This window comes from Herpailurus yagouaroundi, unplaced genomic scaffold (assembly GCF_014898765.1).
Source record: "Herpailurus yagouaroundi ecotype Mexico unplaced genomic scaffold, PumYag 67493, whole genome shotgun sequence".
NCBI lineage: Eukaryota > Metazoa > Chordata > Mammalia > Carnivora > Felidae > Herpailurus > Herpailurus yagouaroundi.
In genome coordinates, this window is record NW_024420301.1 from 1,114,497 (window position 1) to 1,139,485 (window position 24,989).

At 62.3% G+C, this 24,989-nt stretch overlaps 2 protein-coding genes and 1 long non-coding RNA gene across 7 annotated transcripts in view; 2 read left to right on the forward strand and 1 right to left on the reverse strand.

Annotated features, from left to right (window-relative positions):
* The first annotated feature begins 415 nt into the window (after nucleotides 1–415).
* Nucleotides 416–5,665, forward strand: LOC121025088 (uncharacterized). 2 transcript variants are annotated; one of them, XR_005787924.1, is made up of 2 exons: nucleotides 416–570; nucleotides 3,367–5,665. It is a non-coding gene; the product is annotated as an uncharacterized LOC121025088 (long non-coding RNA). The 2 variants fall into 2 exon arrangements; XR_005787923.1 differs by lacking the exon at nucleotides 416–570 and adding an exon at nucleotides 2,523–2,658.
* Nucleotides 5,666–7,564: 1,899 nt separating this feature from the next.
* On the reverse strand, nucleotides 7,565–12,256 carry LOC121025072 (uncharacterized). Its single transcript, XM_040467468.1, has 4 exons — nucleotides 12,149–12,256; nucleotides 11,308–11,483; nucleotides 8,402–8,795; nucleotides 7,565–7,981 (listed from the first exon to the last, which is right to left on the reverse strand). The coding sequence occupies exons 1-4, from the start codon at nucleotides 12,254–12,256 to the stop codon at nucleotides 7,853–7,855; spliced, it is 807 nt and encodes a 268-aa protein (XP_040323402.1). The 3' UTR covers nucleotides 7,565–7,852.
* Nucleotides 12,257–23,687: 11,431 nt separating this feature from the next.
* Nucleotides 23,688–24,989, forward strand: part of HAUS7 (HAUS augmin like complex subunit 7) — a 24,913-nt gene continuing 23,611 nt past the window's right edge. For 2 of the 4 annotated variants that reach the window (XM_040467504.1, XM_040467505.1), the window contains exons 1-2: nucleotides 23,688–23,814; nucleotides 24,692–24,807. In XM_040467504.1, the coding sequence (XP_040323438.1) occupies nucleotides 23,716–23,814; nucleotides 24,692–24,807 (215 nt within the window). In that variant the 5' untranslated portion in view covers nucleotides 23,688–23,715. Of the gene's footprint in view, nucleotides 23,815–23,852; nucleotides 24,237–24,691; nucleotides 24,808–24,989 lie in introns of those variants that run through there. The other 2 variants (XM_040467507.1, XM_040467506.1) reach the window with 2 other exon arrangements.

Consider the following 24,989-nt stretch of genomic DNA (forward strand, 5'->3'; position numbering starts at 1 on the left):
CCCCCCCCCCCCCCCCCCCCCCCCCCCCCCCCCCCCCCCCGCGCATGGGGAAGGGACACACTCCCACTCCCACAAGGACCCTTGGCGTCTCTGGGCCGGCACAACCTTAGAGAGTCAAACTTTCCACTGCCCAGATAGGGACACTGAGGCCCAGAGAGGGGCGGGAACTATCTTGCTGGCACTTGCAGGGGAAGGCGAGATGGCAGAAAGGGAAGGGAGACAAGGGGGAGGCGGCCTCTGGTTGCTAGTCCAGCGAGTGGCCCCTGGAATTTTGTTCTGAGCCCGCCCAGAACCTCCGGCAGCCTGGGCCTGAACAAGGAGGTGGTTCTCTGCAGTCAGGGAGGCGGCTGTTGTGGCTTTCTGGAAGGGCTTAAGGCAGGCTCCCAGGTACTCTGGACACCCCAGCCCCCCACCCCGCTGCAGCCCTTTTTGCCCTAAAACACAGGACGGGTCCTCTCTGTGTGATCTCAAGACGGGACTCCGCGAGGGACGGACAGGAAGGCATCACAGACTCTGAGGGTCTTCCCTCGCCTGCCAGCCCTGAGGCTCAGACAAGCTGAGAGTGGAAGAGTGAGTCATCTTTCTTTGCTCAATCCGTGCGGTCCCCTACAACGCAATGAATGCTCTGTGGGTGGGCACTTCCTCTGGGCTGAGCCCTGTGCTGGCCACTGACAGGGGCGAAGTGGGCCAGCCTGCCAAGCGTCCCAGGAAGAGGCCATCGTCAGCCACCACCCCACGTGATCGCTGGGAGCTCAGTGGCTTCCTGAGGGCCAGGACGCGCCCAGCTCCACCTGCGGGTAGAGCTGAGGGCCTTAGCACACCTCCTCCCCGTCCAGGGGTCCCCAATCCTCCCCTGGTCTGTTGTGCCCCAGCGTCCAGCGGAGTGAGGCCAAGAGCCTGGCCGCGTTGAGGAAGACTCCTGCAGGCGCTGCTCCCAGAACAAAGGTGAGGGTTTAGATGGAGCTAGAAACCAAGGTAGGGAGCAACACTGAGTTCTGCAAAGGAAACAGAGAGGGGGGAAAGTAAAGCGGGCCACAAGATGGAACACAATGCCCCAGGGATCAAAAGAGAAAACTGCATAGAGGACCAGCCGGGCAGAGGCTGAGGGACGCCAGGAAGAGGTGGGTCCAAGGAGAATAGGTCTGAGGGTCCTGCCTACCTGGCCAGCTGTCCCGGGCCACGTGCAGGTGGGATCTAGAAGGTTCCTCCTGGGGGTGCGGCTTCCCCCTCCCATGTGCACCAGCTTCAGTTCAGGGGCCCCGGCCGGGGACATGAGACACATGGTGGCCTGACCAGGCTGTGGTGCCTGCCTTCAAGAAGCTTCCAGGCTGGACCATGGAGAAGGGAGATGTGGGAAAAACAGGGTCTTGGCTGGGAGCACGCGTCGTTTGTCTCCATGTTTGTTTTTCCCTGTTTATGGGAGACACACTCCCAACATCGCTGGCAGTAGAAAGACTATATCACAGAAGATAGCCTCCCTTAGCTGCGATATCCCCAACCATGGCTGCATGGGAGGAAAAACGTGTCCACAACATGTCTAAAACACCGTGCTCTGTGAAAGAAGCCAGTCACCAAGGACCACATGCTGTGATTCCACACGAAACATCCAGAGTAGGCAAATCTATAGGGGCAGAGAGTACATTAGAGGGTTCTTGGGGCCAAAGAGAAACATTGGCAGTGGAAGGAACAGCACATACCAAGGTGCAGAGGGTGTGGGGAGCAGGGGAGGGGAGAGTATCACCGCAAGTAGGTGGGGCAGCCTCAGTGTCCCCCGCGCAGTGCGCACCCTTGGGCGTCAGCCAGGCACGTTCCTGGAGGGAGCTTGGGAGTGACCATGAGGCAACGCCCTGTGCACAGGGCACATTATGCACCCTGGAGCTCTTTCCTGCAGCTGGGGGATGCATCTGGGGCAATATTTCTGTAAATACGGTTCCTGCGCCTGGAAGGCTCTTGTGTCTGTGGTTTGCAGTCTGCAATAAGGCATAACTGCACGCCCGGCCCAAGGCCCACTGAGTCACTCGGCCGGCTTGGCCCTCTAATTTGGGGGCCACTCCCAGACCAGCCAGGCAGCACCTCAGTCCTGGGCCTCCCTCTTCCCCTCCCTGTCCCCAGGCCTCGGCTTTCCCTGAAGCACAAGGAACTACCTCGACCCCAGCTGAAGCTGTGCCGGGGACAGCAAGTCTTTGCTGGCTAGCAGGAGCAGTGGCCTCCTGCCCTCTGGCCTCCCAGTGCTGGGAGGAGGCGGCAGGAGGCAGGGGAAGGCAGCATGGAGGGCAAGGCAGGAAGGAAGCGCATGCATTTCCTGAGGTCCCCAGGCTCTGAAGGAGGCCAAGGCACAGCTGTCTTAGCTCCACAAGAACACTCGGTGGACAGGGCCGGCCAAGTCATGGGGGTCATGGGGGCCGTGGGAGGCAGACCCCGGCCCCCGCCAGCGTGGACCCATGGGTGACGAGGGTCCTCTCCCAGCATGCCCCGGACTCTGGGATACCAGCACACAGGGCCCCAGAGCCCTAGCCCGAACACTTTCCCCAAATGGCTGCAGAGTGCCGGGTGATCCTGGTGCCCCAGGTCAGACTGCAGCGAGCCCTCACCTAGCTGCCCCAGCCGGCTCTCCGGTACCCGGCCTGCAGCCCCAGGGTGCAGGGAAAGTGCTCGAAGGTGGCAGGGCAGGGGTATCGGGTCGGGAGAGAGGAGGACTGGCAGGGGCAGGGGTGCTAAGGTGGGAGTGTGTGCAGGCTGAAGGGAGCAGAGGGGAAGGCAGGGCCCGTAAGCAGCTGTGGGGGGCTCCTGGGGTGGGGCAATCCAAGCCCCCTGCCATCCTGTAGGGCTGTGTGTGAAGGACCTGGAGTCAGCGGCAGCCCGTCCCCTAACAGCTGGCCTGCAGCTGTTTGTGCCCTGCCTTCAAAGTTAGAGGGGGGAGGCCCAGGAAAGAAGCGGGGCACACAGCAGGCAGGCTTCGAGCTGCCGCTCCCTTTGGGGCACGAAACCTTGCCTTTGGTAGGGTTGCTTGGAGGGCAGAGTCTGGGGCCCTGGGAGGTGGCCCAGCAGGCGGGGCTCCCAAGGGCTTGAAAGGGCCCCTACCAAGGTGATGGCAGCTGAGGGAGCTCCTCCTGAGCTCCAGCCTACCCGGCTGCTGGCCCCGTGACCCTCTGGGGCCTGGAAAGAACAGCATGGCCCTGAGCTCCAGGGGCCCTCTGCCAGCCCCCTTCTGGGGCCTTCCTGGCCTCTCTGCCTTGCACTGTTTGCTCGGGTCCCTGCTCATCCCTGTCTGCCTCTACGCATCGCTCCCCTATCTGTTCTTCCCTCCTCCTCCTCACTCCTTCCTTAGATCTCCCGTCTGTCTCTCTTTCCCTCCCCTGGGCACAGAGTCAGTCAGCCTCACTGTTCTCCGCCCCCCTGAGCACATGAGCTGCCGGACCAGAAGCAAGGATGTGCTCGAAGAAGCATGATGGTGACTAACTGTGATGAGTGCTACAAAGGAAACTGCACAGGCCTAGGTACTAGCGCTGGATGGGGCTGCAGAGAGGGCTTCTTGGGAGGAGGTGGCTCTCCAGCAGCACCCTGGGCTACCTTCCCTGGGGTGCCCACACGGGACCCTTGCAAAGCCGGCCCAAAGCAAGTGGTCTCACCAAGGGAGTGCCCTGACGCCTTTGCCTTCCGGACAAACGCCCAGGCAGTGGCATATCATGCATATCAAGGTCACTGCTCGAGCAAGTGACCCTGCCCGGAACTCAGCCGAGATCTCAGAGACGGCCCTCAGGACTCCTGGGCGCTGCAGCCCCTGAAGGCAAGCCAGCATCTCCAAGTTCACAGCCCTGCACGTGACTGTCACTGGCAGCCCGCTGGCTTCATCCACTCCCAAGCTCCACACTCTGAGTAGCTGGGCAGGGACAGGGTGAGAACCAGGCCCACAGTCACCCGGAGACAGCCCCTCCCACCTCGAGGGTCCCTGGAGGCTGGAGTCGTAACATCCTGAAGCCCTGAGGTTCCATGCCTAAATGCTTGGGGGGACCCTCTTGGTGCAGGGGGCTAGGAACCATTCCGGATGAGGCTCATGTTGAACAGGCCCAAGAGGAAACTGAGCTGCCGCGGAGTGAGCCGAGCCTCCACTATCTGGAAGTTTCCCAGCTCCGATAGCTGAGGTGCGGCCAGTGAAAGCTGGCATTCTCTATGCCAGAGCTTTTTTTGACCTGCCCCTGAGGACATAATCACACAGTGGCTCTCTGCCCCAGGCCGTCAGGGCTATAATTTCAGGGCCCAGAGGGGTCTCCATGGGGGCTGGGCCTGTGTCTAGCTATCTTTAGAGACGCATGGTCTGGGGTGTGGCTACATGAGGGAAGGTGGACAGGGGGCTGTGCTTCAGGGAGGCATCTGTGGGCTGCCCAAGAAGCCGGTGAGATACGGGGAGGCTGCCATGGTCTTCCCCAGGTGGGGGGAGGCCGGCACCCAGGACCCGCCCCTGGGTCTTCCTGCTGCCTGTGGGGCCAGGAGGCTTCATCTGGGGCAGTGGGTGAGGGCAGGCACAGGGGAAGGGGCCGGGTGGCCAGCATCTCTTGGATGGGCCCTGCGTGGCTGCCCTGGTGGCAGTTGCTACACGGGCAAGGATGGGAGGGGAGCCCAGGCATGGGCACACCATGCCGGGCGTATCCTTTGCTCCTTCCGGGGCCTGTTTCTCCCGGACGTGAACCAAGCTTGCCACCACGGTACGAGGCAGGAGGAAGGCTTGGAAGCAAATGTGCCCAAAGCTAAGCAGGGAGCCTGGCAAGGGGCGGGAGGCGGGCCCTCGGTTAGGGGCGCCGGGGACAGAAAGGAGCAGGCAGGTCGGAGAATTTGGAAGCCGATGGGCAGGACTCTGGGCCTGTAGCTGGGAGGGGTGGGCAGTGGGACAACATTCCACTGAGGTCCCGGGGAAGGAGACGGGGGGTTGGCCCCAAGGGGTACACATCTGCTCCCTGTCCGTATTTTCCACTGCTTGCACTTGTTGGCCCAGGTGTCCCCTTCTGGGTCTGCACTGTCCCCACCGTCCTTCCCCTCAGTGTCACCCCCACCACCTCAATACCCCTGTCTCAATCTGAGGGTGGACGAGTGCCGCCCTTCTTGCCACCTGCCTGCAGTCACCCCTCAGACGCCCAGCGCTCCGGGCCGTGCCCACCACCGTATGCCCCAGTGGAGCCAGCTCTGCCCTAAACAGGAGCACAGTAATCGCTGCCACGCTGGCATGCGTGAGTAGAGGATATGGGGTCAGAGATGCCGGTGAGGAAGGCGTGGGCGCAGGGCAACGGGCGGGCCTGGTCGCACCGGCAGGTCTCGGCTACACTCGGCTGGGGCTCTGTCCGGGGATGTCCCACTGTGGGCATGCCGTGCTGCCTGGGCCATCTCCCCTGTCGGACTGAAGGTCCTGGCCTCCAGCTGCCGGCACCCCGTGCCTTCAGGAGAGAATGTTACTCTCCGCTGGGCAGCCCCACGCAAGGATGATGGGTTATATAGACTCCCGGTCCCCTTGCCCCGACTCAGGACTGGCTCAGCTCCAGAGCCCCCGTGGGGATTGCCTGGACGGTCACCAGTCACGGGCCACCTTCTCCCTGGGCCACTCCTGTTCTTGTCCTCCCCTCCCCCAGGTGGTGGCCCCAAGACATCCCAGTAAACTCCCTGTGCGCTAACCCTTGCTTCCTAGTCCTAGTGTGTTTCTGGGGAGCCCAATGGGAGACATCCACTAGGGGTCTGGCTGCGTCTGTGCTGTCTTGGGCCCAGCTCTGCTCAGGAAGATCAAGGACAGGTTTCCAGGCCTGGGTTCAGCCCACCTGACAACAGCCCCAAGGGCCAAGTAGCTGCCGGTCTGAAGTGGAATTTACCCCAGTAACTACTTGGGCTGCCTGCCTCCTGTGTCCCTTGCCCTTCTCTGTCCCTCAAGGCCAGGTTGCCCTGACAAGCAGGTGGGCCTTGGGGTGTGGCCCTTCTCCCAGGCCCTCTGGCCTCATCTGCTCAGTAGAGGTAAGAGCAGCAGGAAGGGGAGGCCCACGGGGGATGGGGGGGGGGTCACCCAACTTGAACTTCCTGTGCCTCCCTAGGGCCTGACCTCTATGACTATGGGGGAGGAGGGGACCGGGGGTTGACCGGAGCAGGAGTGCAGGGCCCAGGCCAGGCGGCTGGCTGGGGAGGAGGGTTCATGAGAGCTGGGAAAGAGGCAGGCCCTCCCTCCCATCGGGCCAGCGCCTCTAGGGCTGCTGACCTCTGACCCAGCCCAAACAGGAAGTGCCATATCTGCGGGCCTGGGCCCGGAGGAGAAGGAATGTAAAGATGAGTCCAAAGCAAACACTCCCCAAGCTTCCCAGGCCTCTCCCCGCCCCCTGCCTGAGTCTGGCCCTTTCTCTGCTGAGAATTCCAGGGTGGGGGTAGGGATGAGGGTTGGGGGTGGGGGACTGGCTGCAGGAATGGGACCCACATAAGACTTGCAGTTCATAGTCCTAGACCCCAGCCAGAGGTGGTGGCAGGGCAAGGCGTCTGCACTGGGGGACTTGGTGCCCTTTTTCCTTCACTCCACCCACATCCAGCAGCAGCACTGAAATCTGGGGCCCGTCCTGCTCCTGCCACATCCTTGATGCCTGTCACTTGGCTCTCTCTCTGGCCCTCACACCACCATGAACTTCTTACTCCCTTGGGGCAGGGGCTGGGTCAGCTGTGCTCTTGGCTGGTTGTGCTCCGCCCCCCCCCCCCCAACCCCTCACCCGCCCCACCACCAGGTATGGTGGCACTGTGAGCTGTCAAGGCTGACCTGGTGACCCTACCCTGCTCCCAGTGGTCCCCTCTGCACAAGCAGAGGGACTGCCCCAGTGGCTTCAGGGGGCTCTGCAAAGCCCGTGTCCCCACCCAGCATGGCGGTCCTGTCTTGTCCTCGGCGCTCGGCAGGGTTGAGCCCTCACAGCTTGCTGGTGTGTGCATTTGCCTCGTCCGCCAGACGGTCAGCATCTCCGGCCAGGTCTGGCCTCCCACACACCAAGCACTCCCTACCCTTCCCTCGTACCAGGTCTCATAAAGGTACATTTGGGTCCCACGTCTTTTGATGCCTGCCCCTGCCTCTAAGGGCTTTGGGTGGGGCCATGGTGACCCTCAGGCTGGCATGGGGATGTGTATGCACCGGGGATGGGTGGGGGACCAGGGTGAGGGCCCTGGGGCCTGGGTTAGGGGGAGGAGGGACGAGGGGTGTCCCCGGCCTTGGTACAGGTATGAGTGTGAGTGGTTTTAGGATGAAGGGCAGGCACCAGGGGCCTCCACATCAGCCTGCTTTGCCAGCAGAGCCCATCTCTGTCGGTCCACACCTGGGACGGGGATGCTTCCTGAAGAGAGGTACTGATACTGTCCTGAGCAACTGAGGTGAGCCTGGCCCCCAGATGGCTTGGGGCTGAGCTACTGGGGACTTCAGTACCCTGGCCGGGGTGGGTGGGGCTGGGGAGGCTCTTGGAGAAGCTTCTAGAAGCAGGCCCTCTTAACTGCCTGCACAATAGACAGCCAGCACGCAAGTGTAGCTTAAATCCAGGAGGGAGAGAGGGAGGCTGATGGAGGCTTCTGGGCTTGAATGAGATGCATTTATTATGTTCCAGTCCAGACCAGCGCGGTACCCTGCTGGGCCATTTACTAAGTGAAGGGGCCTCAGCAGTCAATGGGAAGTGGGAGCATCTGAAACAGCTGGGTCTTCTAGATCTTTCTGTTAGTAGTGCAAAGATCAAGTGGAGGTAGACCTGGGCCCCCCCCCCCCAACCAGTCCTAAGGAGTGGTGGGGGGGGCAGGAATCCCAGGATCCCTCCCCAGCCCCCGCCCCCTGCTGGGGCCGGAGGACCACACTGCCGAAGCAGGTTCAGATGCAGGAGAAGGCGGTGGGCAGGATGCGGCGCCGGTCAATAAGGCTGTTTTCCAGGTGCGTGGGGATGAGGTTGGAGTCCTGAGCCACTGGAGTGTCACACAGATGGAATTCAGGGGCACTTGTCTATAGAGTGGGGTGGCAGGGTCAAGCGGAGGAGTGAAGACCCCAGAAAGCAGAGGCAGGTGTCATACAAGAGGAGAGAAACAGACCCAGGGAAGCTGGTCACGCAGGTCACGGCCACCACTTGCCACCTCCCCACTGGAGGCTCAGGGCCCTCTCACCTCCCCCTTGGCCACCCCTGCCCAGATTTCTGCCGCTTGCAGCCCTCCACCGTGGCTGCCCGGGGCCTGCCAACCACCGGGCACGGCCTCCCGTCGTGACAACCAAGGTGGATATGGATAGGAGCAGTGATGGGCTCCTCCCATGGGCCCACCTGCCAGGCAGGGCCCCCCCTCCCCGCCCCTGGCCTCAGCTGCCCTTCTCTCCCCTGGCTGGCAGTGGGGCGTGGTGGGACAGCGTGTTGGGCCAGGCGTACAGCCCCACCTGATCTTCTTGTGGCTCCGACGCAGCCCCCGCAGCCCCCTGAGGCCCCCGAGGCCCCGGGGGACGGCCCGCAGCTGGTTGCGACCCAGCAGCGGCCCGGTCAGGGAGGCGCGAAGGCCGAGGAAGCACACGCCATGGACGCCGTCGGTGCACAGGCTTTCGTGGGACAGGGACAGGAGCTCCAGGCCCGGCTTCGTGTGCGCAAACGCGTAGCCGGGGATGCGCTCGTGCGGTTGTGGTGCGGTGGCAGGCGCCGAAGGCCCCGTGGCGGAAGGAAGGCACGTGCACCAGCGGGTCGTGGGACAGGTCGAGGGTCTCCAGCTTCCTGCAGGATGGGTGTTCAGGTGTGGGGTGAGCCGGTGGTGCCCAGGAGGAACCGCAGCCACAGCCGAAGCTGCAAATCAAGGTGCCTGGTCCACACCCAAGAAGAGAGTGGGCATTGGCTCCCAGGTGGCAGAGGCCACCAGAGCTCCCAACTGTTGGGAAGGGCCGGGAGGCCAGCTGCAGCCTGACCGTGAGTCAGGCCAGGCCCTGTCTGGCTTCTGCGTCCTCCTCTGTCTGAAGAGGCTGGGAAAAGGGGATCTGGGTGGGGCCCTTCCCAGTTCACCACAGGGCTAGTGAGGCCAGCGTTCTCCCACTCCTTCCCCCGCCTCGGGGGCTCCTAAAACGTCCAGGGGACGAAGCAGTGCAGATACAGGTGCTGGCCCACTTCAGTCTGTCTCCACTCTGCCCCGCTCAGCTCCAGAGCCCTTTCCTCTCGTCCTTACACACTCTCTTGTCCTCTTCCTGTCTCACTCAGCCTGATCAGCAGAAGACGGATGGGGACGGAGAGAAAACTAAGGCTCCCAGGGGCCGCGGCTGGGGACCCTGAGGGATCAGGGAAGCAGGCGGTGCAGCTTGGGTGGACGTCAGCCCAGGTCACTCCACGCGGGCTGTGACATCCCCAGCTCCTGTGGGCGGGCCAGCCCTTTGGCCTTGGGGCCAAGGCCGCCCCTCAGCCCACGGGGGCTGGGGCTCCAGGGCTTCCGCCTTGCCAGCGGAGGGGCCCCCTCCTCTTCCACCAGCCAGAGGAAAGCGGGGCGGCGCCAGCAGGCCTTGACCGGCCGCCGGCCCCCTGCCCAGGCCCCGTGGTGGGAGTGGAACAGTGGCTGGGAGGCCCCTCCCTAGGCTGCTGTCTGCTTTCCTTTGCCCCCTTGGCAAGGGGGGGGGGAGGAAAAAAGAATAATTAAACCCAAACGTCCTGGTAACATTTTCCTGGAACATGAGGGTACAGGGCGGGAGGCTCTGGTCCCTGGAATGTACGGTTGGAGTGTCTGTTGACCCCTGCCTACCACCCCCTGCCCTGCCATGGCGGTCACCAGACCCCACGGATTGTACTTCCCAGCCCTCCTGCTGCTTGCTCCCAGGACCACGTCCTTACTCCTTAGGCAGTGCCTGTAAGAGCCGAGTCTCCTCCGGGATCCCTTCTGCTGGCACCTCCACCCAGTTGTCCAAACCAGATCATAAGGACTCATTCTGGACCCTTCCCGTAGTGGGGTGAATAGTAGCCCCCAAATATACGTCTGCCCCGAACCTGTCAACATGACCTTATTTGGCAAAAGGGTCTTTGCCTATGTAAGTGAAGGATCTCAAGACGAGCTCATCCTGGATTAGGGAGGGCCCTAAATTCAATGACAAGTGTCCTTATAAGAGACAAAAGAGGACAGACACAGAGACACACAGAAGAAAAGGCCATGTGACAACGGAGGCCAACACTAGAGTGGTGTGGTCATACGCCAAGGAACACGCGGGGCCACCAAGCTGGAAGAGGCGAGGAAGGATTGTGCCCTAGAGCCTGTGGAGGGAGTGTGACCCTGTCAACGCCTCGATTTTAGACTTCCGGCCTCCAGAGCTGTGGGAGTAGAAATCTCTGTTATCTTAAGCTACCCTGTATGTGGCATTTGTCTGGTACGCCCCAGGACACCCACACGCTGTTCTTTCCCGTGCCCACCACCTCTTCCATGCACCTTCCTGCCCTGTCACCTCCTAGCTGATCTCACTCAGCACCTGGCCAGTTCCCGCTGCCCCTGCTGCCCCTCTGTCCCTGCCCACGCCACCTCCCAGGGGAGCTGGCTGGGGGCCTACAGGGCAATTCCCAGCAGAGGAAGGGGTTTCTGTGGCTTTGGGGATCTTGCTGGGTGGGAGGGACAGAGGAAACTCTTGGAGTCGCAGGTGGGTGGCTCAGGGCCCAGGTCACCTTGAGCCCTGAGCAGGGAGGCAGATGACCCAGCTGACCCACCTGAGACCAGGCCCGAAAGCAATGGAGCCACCCCTCCTTGTGACTCTCTGGGTCCTTCTGAGTGAATCCCCCCTCTCGGGCATCCACGTGCCCGTTGGGGTAAAGCTCACACGGTGCCAGGTGGGGCGGCAGCACTCTCGGAAGGTCAATCCGAGCACGGGGTGCCAGGAGGTCCTCCCGGAGCACCAGTACGCCGAGGCTGTGGTTCAGCATGCCCTCTGTCACCTCCTTGACGACACTGGTGCCCGGGTACAGCTCCTAGGGCCGGGGCTGAGGGTGAGGGTGAGGGGCCCACCTGCCTGGCCTGGCTCCCTATCCCCTTGCAGGTGTCGCCATGTCTGTCCCTCTTGGGGCCATGGCCATCTTGCAGAGGATCCCAGCAACACCTTCCAGCTGTGCCAGGGCTCCTCACGGCCTCAAAGAGCACCATCCAGCACAGGGGGGCCGGGTGGCCCAGGGCGGGCCTGCGCCTTGTTCAGGGACACCCAGAAGGTCGAAGACGGTCCTCAAGGCCCAACTGTGGGCCTCAGGAAGGTTAGGTCAGTCAGAGGAGAGGCCCTCCGGCACCGAGGCTCTGTGGGTTTATCTTTAAAACTATCCTCATGGGCAGCTGTACCCGCTGGCTCACCTGCAGGGAGGCTGGCAGGCCAGGTAGGATGGTCCGCAGACAGTTTCGGTCCAGCCCCGGGTAGAGCAGGCTGTGTAGGGGCTGAAAGGCCAGGGATGAGATGTTGCCATGGGCGGACGGGCACGTGACCTGACTGCAGGGGTCTGGGGGCCCCCTGGGAACTCCCTGTGTAGCTCCTAGAGGCCAGGGCCACTGTCCCAGCCAGTCCTGCCTTCTCTGCCCTCCAGCCAGGCTGCCCCGGGCGGCCCTCCCCTCGCCCGCACTTCTCCTCTGCCTCACCAACAGCCCCCCACCGCCCCCCGCCCCCCTTCCCAGGCCTGGCTTTGTCAACCCCTGCCCCCAGGGCCCACCCCCACACCCTGAAAGCTGCTGCAGGACTGGCACTGTGCACAGCGAGTTCCCATCCAGCTTCAGCCGTGTCAGATTCTGGGGGGCAGGGGGAAGAGGGGGCTGGGGACCGCGGTGCCACTAGGCAGGCTAGGCCTTCTGGGCATGGCTTTGGGCTGATTCTGCCCGAGGGACACCTATCTGGTTGCACTGCGGCTTGGAGCAGGTCTGTCTGCGGGTTTTGAGAATCGCTGCTCGGTTTCTCCCAGAACTTCTTGTGGGGACTCAAGGATCCCTTGTGGGGGCCCGAGGATCCACGCTGCTCTCCACACCCAGCTGTGGACCGTGTTGTCCCAAATCACTGAAGCCCACCATGCTGGGTGGTCTGCGCAGCGCCTCCTCCGGGCCTGATCACCCCAGGCAGGGTGGGGAGGGGCATGGTGGCCGCCTGGAGCCATCTCAGACCTGCCGGCCCTCCTCCTCCCGGGAGCACAAGCGGAAGGGTGCTGCACACCTTGAAGGCACAGGGGTGCAGGCCTCGGGCATCCAGCTTGTTCTGATTCAGGTCCAGCCGCCGCAGATTTGGCAGCCCGGGGAACGTGCGGGATGGGATCTTGGCCATTTCATGCTCTGTGCAGACACAGGGCAGCTGGACTCCGCGCTCCCTTGTCCCCCTCCCCTCTGCCACTCGGTACCTCCCCAACATGGACCGGAGGAGCTGGTTCTTGGGCATCAGGGCATCTTCTCACTGCTAACCAGGACGCACAGGTAGGTGGGCCATTTCCAGGCACCGCAATGCTGCAGCCACAGTGGCCGAGGACCCACTAGAGGAGAACCCCAAGTGTGTGGCCTTCTTACTCCTGCCATAAGGGTGAGTGTGGAGGAAAGGGGTCACCGACCTGCCAGGTGGAGCATGGCTAGGCCAGGGTCAGTCAGGGCAGGGACGTGTTTCATCTTGACATTGCTGCGGGTGATGGCCTCCTGGGTCAGGAGGCAGGAGGCTGGCAGGGATGGCATGGCCTGCTGTGAGGTGCCCAGGTCCGTGAACCCGTGCCTGTGCCTGCCTCTAGGCCTTTTTTGCCCGTGGCCTGTGGTCTTCTTGGTGCTGCGGCCACCTTGGCCTTGGCCATGATCCTTCTTTCGGTGCCGGCCCCCTGAGCCAGGTTGGTGGAAGGCCCCTAGAGGACAACAGACACAGCCCCAGCCTGGTCATGTAGCAACAGGGGCCTGCTGAGGGACAGGAGCTCGCCCGGGGGCCCTGTACGCGGGGCCACTCAGCTTGGGCACACTGACAGCAGGGTGGGGGCCCGAGGGGCTGGTGACACTGGTATGATTGGGAGACGTGTGACCAAGCCTCAGCCACTTGAGATTCAGGCAGGCACAGCCCCATCACCCCCTGCAGGCTTCATCTGGGGGCTACCTGTCCTGGCGGGTTCTCACCTTTGGGGGGCCTTCTGGGCTTTGGGCCCTATCGCCTGGGTGCCTGGCCTCCTGCCTTCCTGCCCTGGCCCTCCTTGGTGGCCACTGTCCCTTCTTGGGCTCGGGAGGCCCTGCTGGCCTGAAAGGGCCCGAGCTTGGTGGCCTGGGGCCTTGCTTCAGCCCCCATTTTGGCTATGGTCTGTGGCTGGGCCCGCTTGCTGCTAGGCCCCTTGTTGTGACACCACTCCTGCTCCCAGGCTGCTCGGGGTGACTCCTCCCTCTGAGCCAGCTTTGGCCTGCGGGGGCCTTCGAGCTGGGTGCTGGGTGCTGGGCGGGGGCTCTGTGGGCTCCTTCCTTGGAAGTGGGTTGCACCTGTGGCTGGTCCAGGCTGCGGTTCCCGAAGGTGGGTCGCACCTGATCTGCAGAAGGAGCCAGTGTGGGCTCAGTTGGTTGGGACCCCTGTGTGGCTGAGGCCACACCTCCTTCCTAAGTGGGGAGACCAGTCACAGGCTGGCCCACCTCCCTCCTCTCTCTGCCTAGGCCTCACTTCTGCCTCTCTCTCCTGCCCTCGGGACTTTGCAGCCTTCTGTCACAGACCCCCCACCCCCGCCGCTCCCAGGCTACCAAGTATCAGAGACTCCTTGGTCTCCCGCACGCCTTTTCATAGCCCCAGAGTGGGGGACCCCAAGCACGAGAGAAAAAAAAAAAAAAAAAATATATATATATATATATATATAGAGAGAGAGAGAGAGAGAGAGAGAGAGAGAGAGAAACAGTGCTGCTCAATGTCACAAGCAGGCCGGTGGCCAGCGGGTCACCCTGCCTGCCTCCTTCCTCTCTAACGCATGGTGACATTGACCATGGGCCTCCCTTGCAGATCCTGCTATCTGCGGGGGGTGGGGGCCTGGGCCCACCCACTGCTTCTCTCATCCCGCCCTCAGGCCTTGGGGTGGGGCGACCAAGTACGGTGCCAACCACTGGCATATGGGACGAAGGTCACACCATAGCTGGTCTACTGGGGCCCATTATGGCATCCCACCCAAGCCCCGGGTCTGCCACTTTCAGCCTCCCACACTTCTCCCGGTCTCCTCAGTAGGTCCCGGGGCAGCTGGCTCCCCAACCAACAAAGCTGGATCCATTATTCCAGCCCCATCTGCTGGGGCCCCTCCTAGGGAGGTGTCTTTCCTCCCCCCGCCCTCACCCTGGGCTACAGGCACCAGGCCTCCCAGAGTCTGTAACTCCTCCTTGCCCTCCAGAGCGGGTTCCCTGAGGCCCCTGGGTCCCTCCTAGCTCCTGCTGAAACCCCCAAGGTGAGTACCACGCGGGCAGCCTTGGGGTGACCGGCTTTCTCTCCTGCGCCAGCCTCAGGGTTGGGGGGGGGAATTCTAATAACGAGGCAGACTGCTCCCCGCTTGCCAGAGTTTTCCTGCTGGTGCCACCTACTCACCGTTGGGGGGCCCTGGCTGGCTGGGCGGCGGCGGCTGTAGGGTCGGCATGCCCATGGGAGTCGGCGGTGCCTGCCTGGCCGGGACCCCTCCAGGGCAGCACCCCACCCAAAAAGCCGGGACCGGAACATCATACTCTTCATGGCCACTTCGCTTGGGCCGCGCAGGCCTCCTGGGCCCAGAGAGGGCGTGAATAGCTGGGAGAGGTGAAAGCCGTAGCCACAGCAGGATGGGACATGAGCAGTCCCGCTCCCTAGGCTCCTGGCCCTGGCGGCAGTGCTCCGAGCCTCCCTGACCCAGCCCTCCCCCAGGAAGGCCCCCCCCCAGGGGAAGGGGGGGCCACCCGTGCCCCCAACTTCCCCCAACGTCCTCTCTTCCCACCTGAAGAGAAAGAGAGATTGAGTTTTTCTTGGACTTGAGTGTTCTTGGTCTCTTGCTGTAAGGCCCGCGTTTATTCTCCACTGGACCAGGCCCAGTGGCCCCCATGAATGGGGTTTCTGTCTGCACACACAGTGGGCCTGTGAGGCCCACCACGGGGCAAGCCGCCCACCCCAGGCTGCCAGGTCCTCCGTCCATGGCTGGGAAAGGAGAGGGGCCGGGCCTTGCAAGCAGCAGGCCTCAGGGCCTCCTGGGTCCCCGGGAGAGGGGGCAGGTGCCAGGGCCGCCCGGAACCTGCCAAGCCTGTGGGCTTCTGCCATGGGCGCCAGTGCTGAGGCCTCCCAATTCCGGAGGAAACCACACTTGGGCAGAGCCAGGGTGGCGAGCATGGACCCCGGCCCTTGGGGCCCCAGTGCCACCTGGGCACAAGGCCCGCCTCAGGCTGGTCCCCCTTCCAGCTCCCTAACTACCTCTAGGCAGCTCCCTTCCCTCCAGACCTCCATTTTCTCCTCTGGAAAAAGTCGGTGGAGGGGACAGTTACCCATCCTGCAGCCTCCCTAGCTGTGCCACCACCCCCACCGTAAACTGCATGTGAACCAGGGGCTGCCGGGTCCCAGTGTGACCACCGTCATCGGGCACTCCGAAGATGCCTCTAGGCCTCACGCCTCCCCTCTTGGTCAGAGGGACACCTGTGGACCAGGGGGAAAGGAAGCCGGGCCCGAGGGAAGGGGCCGTGGGGCGGAGTGTGAGCCGAAGAAGGGGGTATCTGACCACAGGCCTCCGGGCCAACCCTCAGAGGGCCCCAGCCCCAGGCCCCGCTACGAGAGCCGAGGGCGGGTGGGTGGGGGCTGGCAAAGAGGCCCCGTCTCACCACATGGCTTTTTGGGGCCAGCTTTGAGGAAGCTTTTCCTACAGCTCTGTCCAGCGTTGACTTATGTTTGGAAGCAATCTGAAAAAATGAGTTAATTGTGGGCAAGGCTCGGGTGGAGGGGAGAGGGGGAAACTGGGGGAGGGTGCAGGGAGGGGGGAGCAGGGCCAAGAAGGGCCATCTGGAAGGAGCTTCCCACCACCATCTGGGGTTCAAGGTCTCTGTCCAGGGCCACGGGGCGGGGGGGTGGTGTGAGATGCAGGAGGGAGTGGGGGTGGGTCAGGGCGGAAGTCTCCAGCAAGAGGGTCTTCACCGGGCTCCTCAGCATTCACACGCTTGCACCTTTGCCCTCAAGGAGCCCCCGTGCCAGCTCACAGTCCCATATGAAGCACACGGGGGCCGCTGGCACCCTCTCCCTTCTCCCATCCAGGGCTCTGGTTTATGGCCTGAATCTGGGACTGTGCCACACACAGACTAGAGACAGAGACTGTCTGTGGACTGAGCATGAGCAACTACGTTGGGAGCCAGAGATGAAGCCATCAGTGTGCCTGTGTGGCCCTGGGGGACACAGGATGTCCTGAGCTGGTGGTCTGCTAAGGCTCTGGGGGGCGGGAGCACTCAGGCAATGGAGGCTGAAGGTGTGGCGGGGATCCTGGAAGTCTGAGCGCTCCCAGCCTCCCCGGTACAGAGAAGGAACCAAGAGGGGGGTAGGTCAGATGCCGGAGGCCGGGCCTCCTGTCTCCCGGTCCAGGCATTGCCTGCGGAGGGGTAGGACCCTTCCCAAAGTGGGCCCCTGGAGTCGGACTGGGACTGTGGCAGGAGCCCTTGCTTTGACCCTCCCCCTGCCTGGGGATAGATTCTGGAATCCTGGCCCCCAACCCATTTCCCCTGTTCGTGCCGCTCCCCAGGCGCTGACTAAACATCCTGCCATCTGGTTCCCATTAGCTGGGCTGGGGGTGGGAGGAAGCCTGCTCCCAGGTTTCTCTGGCACAGCAGTCTGGAGGAGGGAGGGACCCCGCTTCTACCCACCTAGGCAGGAAGGGGCGAGGCCTGGGCCCTCTCAGTTCCCCAGCTCCCGTGGAGTTCTGTCGTCCTGTCCTTCCTGCGCTGGGGACCCAGTGGCCACCTGGCCACCTACTCTGGTCAGTCTTGGGGCACCTGGACATCATGGGGACCTTGAGAAAACTCCCAGAGAGCAGAGCCAGCTTGCAGGGGTGGGGGGTGCTCAGCAGAACCTGAGGTGCCCTCCCACGCCCACCCCTCCTACACACAGAGCTCACTCGTGGACTTGGGCTGGGACAGGCAGGGCCCCCGGCCAACACTAACCCTGAGCCTAGTGTCTGGAGCGCAGGGTGGGAGGGGTGTCGGGATTTTCCAGGAACCAAGGATACAGCCTGGGGGTTGCTGGAAAGAGTTTTGGGCTCACAGCTCTGCCCTGGACAGACTGGCCATGTGATGTCGGGAGCAAGTCTCTATGCTCAAGGCCTCGGTCTTTCCATCTTAATGTGGTGGGTGTGGGCTCCTTACAAAGTTCTAGAATCTGAGGTTCCTTCTAGCTGCACAATCCTGGGATTGTAAGGGCAAGGAACGGACTCCTGGTTCTTCTCCTCCTGCCCTTCCCTTCCACGTGGCCCACTGTCCACACACTCGGCACACCCAGGCGCACACATACCTTCATCAGTTGGGGCTCCGATCAGTGGCCGGGAGGATGCCAAAGCAACACCCCTCATCCCTCAGGCCTCCTCAGAACTGCACAGCTGAGAGCTCTCCTGCCATCAAGGGAGGATTGGAAAATGGATTCTTTGCTCGGGGAACATTCCTGAGCCCCTGCTGTGGGCCGGGCCCCATGCGGGAGCCACACAGCCACCTCCCCTGTGCTCCCCGGGGTTGGCCGTGTAGTGGGGGAGCACAGGGACCCCCATCAGAAGGAAAGAGACTGGCCACGGTGATTGGAGGGACAGGGGATCAGATGAGGACTGTGAGACAGTGACATCTGGGCGGAGATGTGAATGAAGAGCAGAAAGCCTCGCAAGCAGAGCTCCAGCAGAGTCCTCCCCACGGGAAGGATGGCCAGAGCAAGGCTGCGAGGCAGAAAGGGGTGTGGCCCAAGTTGAGAACCAGCAGGCCGAGTGAGGGGTGAGGCTGGGAAGGGCAGGAGGGCTAGCTTGATAGGGCGGTCTATGGATGGCGGGCCGATCTCGCCTATAACCTTGAAAGAAACAGGGAGCCACCGTGGACTTCTGAGCAGAAGAGTCACATGATCTGACTTCCATTATAAAAGGATCTCACAGGCTGCAGGGCGGAGCACAGACTTGGTGGGGCCACGAGGGAGAAGACAGACGGCAGGCAGGGCAGAGGCAGCTAGGGGAGGCAGTCTGGGGGAGAGGTGAAGGTGGCTGGCTCCAGGTAGACGCTGCTGGTGGCGGAAGGGCTGAGGGGTGAGTGAGCCTGGGGCAGAAGCTCAGGAATCTACCTCACGATCCGGTCAGGTGTGAGGTTGGCGAGGAGACAGCCAGGCGGTGATATCTAGAAGGCAGTTCCGTAGATGAATCTGAAGCTCGGGGCCAAGATCTGGGCTGCTGGTCCAGCCCTCCCTCTATCTGTCATTTGATAAGTGTGTCAAGCCCCCACTATAGACCAGGCCTTCTGCAAGGAACCACGGAGGGACAGTGGCTCTGCAGCCAAAGACACACCCTTGGGGTGACCGTGGGAATAAGGGAACAGCCCTGTCCTTGAGTCTTCCATTTCGTGTTCAAGTAACATGGAAACCATGTGTGTGCCTGTGTGCAGGTGCAAACACACGTGGGTGCCCGGCTCTGTCGATGGGAATGTGTGGCACGCACTCTCAGGGTGCACGCTCACACATCTAGAGTATATAAAGAAAGGTGCAGGGGCCTTTTTCCCCTTCAAGCTTTGAGAAGAAAAAAAAGCCAAACTTTCTGTGCCCTCCTCCTGTTGCCAGGAGTTTCTTCCCCAGAGCAAACCCATCTTGTTTTAATGCCATTAAAACCTCAGAGGATCTGGTCCCAATTAAACAACTTTTTTTGCAGATGCTTTTGTGAGCACTAAATACATCAGCCCATCCAGAGACCTGGTGTTCCTGAGTGAGTGAAGGAGGAGGGAGGACAAGAGGCAGGGGGAGGGCAAGCGAGACAGAGACAGAGAGAGGCAGAGAGACAGAGAAAGGAGAAGGAGGGAAGGGGAACACAGAACCCCGAGCAGGACCACGATGGCTGGGGATGGGGTGGTGGGGAGCGAGGTGCACTGGCAGTCAGGTAGAGGGGCCATCACCTTCAGCTTCCCTGGGGGAAGGTGCCTGTAGAAGGTGGGCCGGAGGGGGTGGAGTGCAACAAGGGGGGCTTTGGGGCACAAAGGTCCCAGGAGGCTGCTGCGGCCCGGTTGAGGGAGCACGGCCACGCCTAAAACTCAGTTGGTTCCTACCAATAACTTGGGCCCCGCTCGACTGCCAGGTGGGCATTGAGGGGCCTCAGGCGGGGAGCAAGGCTGGGTGCCAGCTGGAGGCCTGGCACTGGGAAGACGAGGCTGAGCGCCCCTCCCCCGCCTGGCCCTCCGGAGTGGGCACGGTCGTGTTCCAGTCCTGGCGCCTGCATCTCCAGCTCCAGACGCATGTGACTCAGCCTTGCCGGCTTTGCCAAGCCGTCTAGACCCGAGTGTCTCCCTACGGAGGGGGCCATCCCGCCCGCCATTTCCTCTTCTGCTGCCTGGGGCGACTGAGCCCCCACACACGTGCGGGGCCGCCCCCTCCCCCGCCCCTCCGCCCCTGCCTCTACTGAGCACTGTCGCCAGCACAGGGCGGCCACCCCCCACCCCTCACCAGGGCAGCGCATCGCATCGCGGCCTGGGCTGCTGCAGATGGGGAGCATGAGACCTGGAGCTGGGATCCCAAAGGCCTCCAGGGGCCCCCCTCCCCACCCCATTTTTAGAGCCTGGCTCAAGAAGGCAAGTGAAGACCCTGACCATGACCCCCACCCCCCCCCCCCCGCACTCGACATTGTTCATTCTCACCCCTGGATCTATGGGGGCTAGGATCAGCCTCACCAGTCATGGGTCCACCCCCCAAATACACAGCCTGGCTCCGTCTACACCCCCAGAAATGCCTGCAGAGGGGACGGACCTCACAGACCCTAGGAGTAGTCTGAGATCTGATCGGGGTTCTAGGCATGTGAAGTGTGCCCTTGCAGGAGGCTGTGGCCTCGGAAGTCCCAGCGTCCCCTTGGCTCTGAGGGCCCCTCAGCAGCAGGAGGTGAGGCCGAGGCTCTGAATCAGGAGGCCTAAGGCAGGCCGAGGTTTCCTTAGTGTTCCCGTGGGCAGGGAGCCAGCTGCCCCTGCCTTCTATTGCCATGGTCCCTTCCCCAGCACAGGGACCAGAAAGGATAGGAAGAGGAATGCCAAGTTCCCAGGACAGCCTCCCCATCCTCATGTGCCAGACTCTCGGTGTCCACACAGAGGTGTAGAATGACAGCATTCTCGAATGGATGGTCATCAGTCAGCTCCTAGGTTGACAACCTCATCCACCCAGTACTTGTGGCAGGCTCACATCTGTCGGGCCCGTAGTGGCAGCTCTGGAGTCCTCTGGACTTACTAGACTCCAGTAGTGTGTGTGCTTGGCCAGGCGAGTCCCCAGGGCCCTGAGGTGGGTGAATGACAGCCACCTGAAAGAGAGTCAACATCACCCTTGTTCCAGGAGCCCTTTAGGCCTCGTTGCCCATGTGGCAGTTTGGGGTCTCATTTGCAAAAGCCCTTACTTTCTGGTTTTCCAGCCCCCCTCCCACCTGTGAAGACGGCTCGTTTTGAGCAGGCTCCCGGCTGGCATGCATGTCGTGGGCTGGCTTCGAGACCTGGGCACGAGGGTGGGCGGTGACCCACAGCCCAGCGGGGTGGGGTAGCTCGGTCAGGGGCAGAAGAATGAGGCTGGGGAAGGAGGAAGGGGAGAGGGAGGGGCAGAGAAGGCAGCCTTCGCCTCGCCTGTGGAAAGTCTGCACGTCAGACCATCCTCAGCCTGACCTCGTTACCCTGTCTCATTTCGCCCCCAAATCCAGAGTCAGGAACGGCCACTTACTTCTCCCACGGGGTGGAGAAGAACTGAATTCTTCCTCCGGAATGTCACACACATTCGCCACTTGCCTTTTCTTCAAGAGCCTGCCTTTGGTGCTCACCAGGGGACGTGGCGAGGAGTCTTTCCATCTCTTCCTACTGGGGAGGAGGAGGGGGGTGAGGAGAGAGGGAGTTAGAGGGGGCCTCTGTCCCTCAAAGGCACCCCTCTTTCGGGGGCAGGAGTTTCTGGGGAACAAGGCCTTCGGCCCCTGTCAGATGCAGCGGAAGCCAGTCTGCTTTCTCTTCCTTGATGGAGAGGCAAACCTTTGAACGCCAGCTTCCTGTGATTGGCGGTGTCTGCTGGGGGAGGGGGGCCTTGGTTAAGGTTCCCCCTGAGCCCTGGGGTCTGTTGCTAAGGACAGCTTGAACATTGCAGTGGGGATGCTCTCACGGACCCTCCTGTTGCCGGATGTCCTGCATACCTCCCGCCAACAGCTGCTGCCCCAGGGCAGGGAGGCCAGTGGGTGAGGGCATCTGCTTGGCTTACGTTTCTGTGCCCACTGCACAAGGCGAGGTGCCTCACGTGGCTGACCGCCTTGGCCTCCACTGCCCGCCAGCCCATCCCTGGTACAGTGGGGCCAGTGCCTGTCAACTGGCCTCATTTTCCAACGTGTTTTCCAAGTACTGACACATGGCTGAGGCCCCGCTGGGACCCATGGCCAAGTTTCCCCCACGATCAGGAGGTTGGCTCTTGTTGCACACAGTGCCTAGGTCCGCCTGGGGACCCGCACTCTCCACTGACTCCCTACCCCTACCCAACCCCCTCCTAGGTGGATGCGTCCTTCAGCCTCATTTTTGGCCCCTGATGCACCCAAGCCTCCTTCGTAGAACACAGGCGATTTGGGCAGGAGTGCCCTTCAGAGGGCTACACTCTCCTTCTTTACTCTAGTTATCCACCCTTTCACATCCCTACCCACCTCTCTGGGCTTGCACACCTCCCAAGACAGGGAGTGCTCTCCCTTTCCAGGCAGCCAGCCAGTGTTTAGACAGTGTCTTCTGGGAGAGGTGCTTCCTTGTGTTGAGCTTGAGTCCAAGTTTCCAGACGCTTCTACCAGCTGGCCCCTTCTTTCCCCCCTCCCTGAGGGGCCCAGTAGCCTCTGTTCCCAGCCCGGCCTCCAGCCTTTCCAGTGGAGGAAGCTTGGGAGGCACCATGATTTAGCGGTGGTGCGCACAGGGAGGCTGCGGCCTGCTGCTGTGTCTTCGGCAGCCATCTCCACGAGCTGAGGGCCAGCCAGCACGTCCCTCATGGAAGGGGATGGACCCCTTGACCTCTCCAGATGGTTTTCTTCCTTCGAGGCCCTGCCAACCCCTCCACATCCCACCCCATGCCATGGACAGAGCTGCTGAGTTTGGGGAAGGGCTGCTTAGAGTACTGGCTCCATCGGGCTGGGTGGAGAAGGGGAATTTTCTTCCAGAATACACAGGAGCTGGTTTCTTCCTGATCCTTAGGAGCAGAGGATATGGGGAGGGTGGGGGAGGCCACCACACTGCTGTGGTTTCTCCCGCCAAATTCCCCAGTCCTAGGAAAGATCCACAGAAAAACCCACAAGAATTTGAATGTCTGAGCCGGAGCTGTGATTGAAATGAAATTTTTAAAAAAGAAAGAAAGAAAAACAAAAACAAAAAGAGAAAAAAAATTAAAAAAAAAAAAAAAAACAAAAACACCCAAAGCCCCTATAGCCTTGTTGTGCCCTGCATGTCTCTTCAGCTCAGTTCCAAGGCGCTGGGTCCTCAGAATAGCTTGCAATTCCAAAGCATTCAGTAGGGAATCAGGCCCTGCCCCACAAAGTCGGGCTGGGGTCTTTTTCTGTTAACTTACACTCCTGCGTCCCCCCGCCTCCTGGGACAGAGCTGAGAGCCCTTGGCTGTCACTCAGATGACTGCAGTTGTGTCCTGTCAGGGCCCTGGGTCTCCCTGTCTCTAGGCTTGCCTCTTGATCCCTCTCTCCAGGACGTGGCCAGACAGGGCACAGAGGAGGGAGAGGCTCCGGACAGGATGGAGCTGACAGCAGCTGCCCGCCTCGTCTGAACAACAAGTCGCAGGGATGGGGGCGTTGGAGGTCTGGGGGCAGATGGGTGGTGAAATTTCATGCCAGACTCATTGAGTTTGAGGGCTGTGAGAGATGCTAAGAAATTTACAAGTGGACAGGGAGGGAAGGAGCCACAGAACCTTCCAGGAAGATGAAAGAGAGCCGGGGAGGAGGCGGGGGCGGTAGCAGGGCCCAGCATAATAGTGAACATTTACACAGTGCTTTGTACGTGCCAGGCATCGTCAGAGGAATCATTCTCTCATTGCAACCCAGTGAGGTAAGCGCTCTCGTCATTCCCCATTAGGTGAGGGCAAGGAGGCACGGAGAGATTGGGTAGGCTGCCCAAAGTGATCCAGCTAGTGAGTCGTGGGGCCGGATTGGAGCACAAGAAACGTCCCTCTAGCTGCAGCCGTGAGCGTGGGAAACAGGAGCCAGAGCCCCGCGCGGGGAGCGGGATGCTCAAACCCCAGTTACATCCCACCCACAAGGCGCCTCTCCATCCTCGAGAGGACAACCCGCCCAAGGCCGGAGCGCCCTCTCCCGGAGAAGGCTCGCCCGGACGCCTCCTCCGCCCAGACAGCTAGCAGAGGCGACGTGAGCGAGGGGGCCACGGAGAGCCAGGCCGCGCTAGCCCGCGCCCCGCCCCTTCCCCAAGGCCGGCCTCCTGGGTGGTGCCACAGCGCGCGTGGAGCCCCAATGGGGGCGCGGGGAGGGTGGGAGGGGCGGGGGGGCGGGACGGGCGCAGGGCTTTGGGTGTGATTGGCAGCTGGGTCAGCCGGTGAGCCTGGGGCTGGGGCGGGGGCGGGGCGCGATTCAGAGCGCGAAACATGGCTGGACTGGGTGCTGGCGGGGACGGCGGCGGCTACCGGGACGAGGGTGACGACGGCGTGCTCAAGGCGGCCGTGGAGGTGTTCGCGAAGCTAAAGGTGCCGCGGGCCCAGGGAGCCACCCGGACAGCGGCGGCCGGGCGGCGGGGAGGGCAGGGCCTACAGCGGAAGTCGGCGGCGCGACGCGCCCGCCCTTGTGTTAGCTCTCGGCTGCGGCCTGTGTCCCGCTGCAGGGGCGGCTGGGGGGCACCTGTCTCTGCTTCTTGGGCCTCCACGCTTGCCGTCTGCGTGGTCCGTGCCTGGTAGTTCGGGCTGGCGCCACGCGGGTGCTGCCCCTTAACTTGTGTTGCAGGAATTCTGCGGGACCTGGCTGGGCGCATGAAGCAAGCGCAGACGCGGGGAGGACACGGGCCCTGGCCTCCAGGAGCTTGCGGGGTCTAGGGGGAGACGGACGGGCGGGGTCCGTGTCACCCTGTCGAGTGGGAGTCAGGTGCCCGTGGGGAGGAGACCCGCTCCACCAGGTCCGACCGCCGGCCGGGGTCCCGCACGCCCTGCTTCTGCTCCGTCCCACCCCTCGCCGGTCCCCCTCCCCGTCCCCTGCAGAACAGCGCTACGGGAGCTCTCACTCGACTTTTCCTTGGGTCCCCTAGCCGGGAGCCGGGATCAGAATCTCGCAATCTCGCCAAAGCCCCTAGTTGCTACTAGGTTACACTGCGCGGAGGGGGCGTACTTGAGGAGGCGGGGTGGCAGGCCACTGCAGGTGGGCTGAGAACGAGGGGAATTGAACTCTGGGCAAGACGGAAGGACAGTGGGAGGGGCAGCGCTGCTGGCCGCATGCCGGCCGCGGGGGTAGGGAGCGCGTGTGCTCACCAGCCTGGTGTGAGGGAAGGTGCATGGAGAGCATGAGCGCAGAAGTGCATCTCTGCCCTTCGGTCAGACTTTCTAAAGCTTCCTGGTGTTCCCTTTCCTTGCTTAGGACCTCAACTGCCCGGTCCTGGAGGGTCTTTATATCACAGAACCCAAGACCATTCAGGAACTGCTGTGTAGTCCCTCGAAGTACCGCTTGGAAATCCTGGAGTGGATGTGTATTCGGTAACATCTTTGTTTCTTCCTCCCAGTCCCTGGGGTACCCGCCCCCCCCCCCCCCCCCCCCCCCCGCCCCCGGGGGCCCGGGGGGGGGGGGGGTGGGGTTGATGTTGTTTGTATAGCAGGGGGGGGCCTTAGGGTTCACACCGTGAGCCCCGGGACAGGGGGGTGGGGGTGGTTGGGCGGGC

Coding starts and splice junctions, on each gene's coding strand:
- LOC121025072 (XM_040467468.1), bottom strand. CDS start 12,256: ATGGCCAAGATCCCATCCCGCACGTTCCCCGGGCTGCCAAATCTGCGG. Junction 11,484..12,148: donor TGCACCCCTGTGCCTTCAAG/GTGTGCAGCACC, acceptor CCTGGCCTCTAG/GAGCTACACAGGGAGTTCCC. Junction 8,796..11,307: donor GCCTGCCAGCCTCCCTGCAG/GTGAGCCAGCGG, acceptor CTTGATTTGCAG/CTTCGGCTGTGGCTGCGGTT.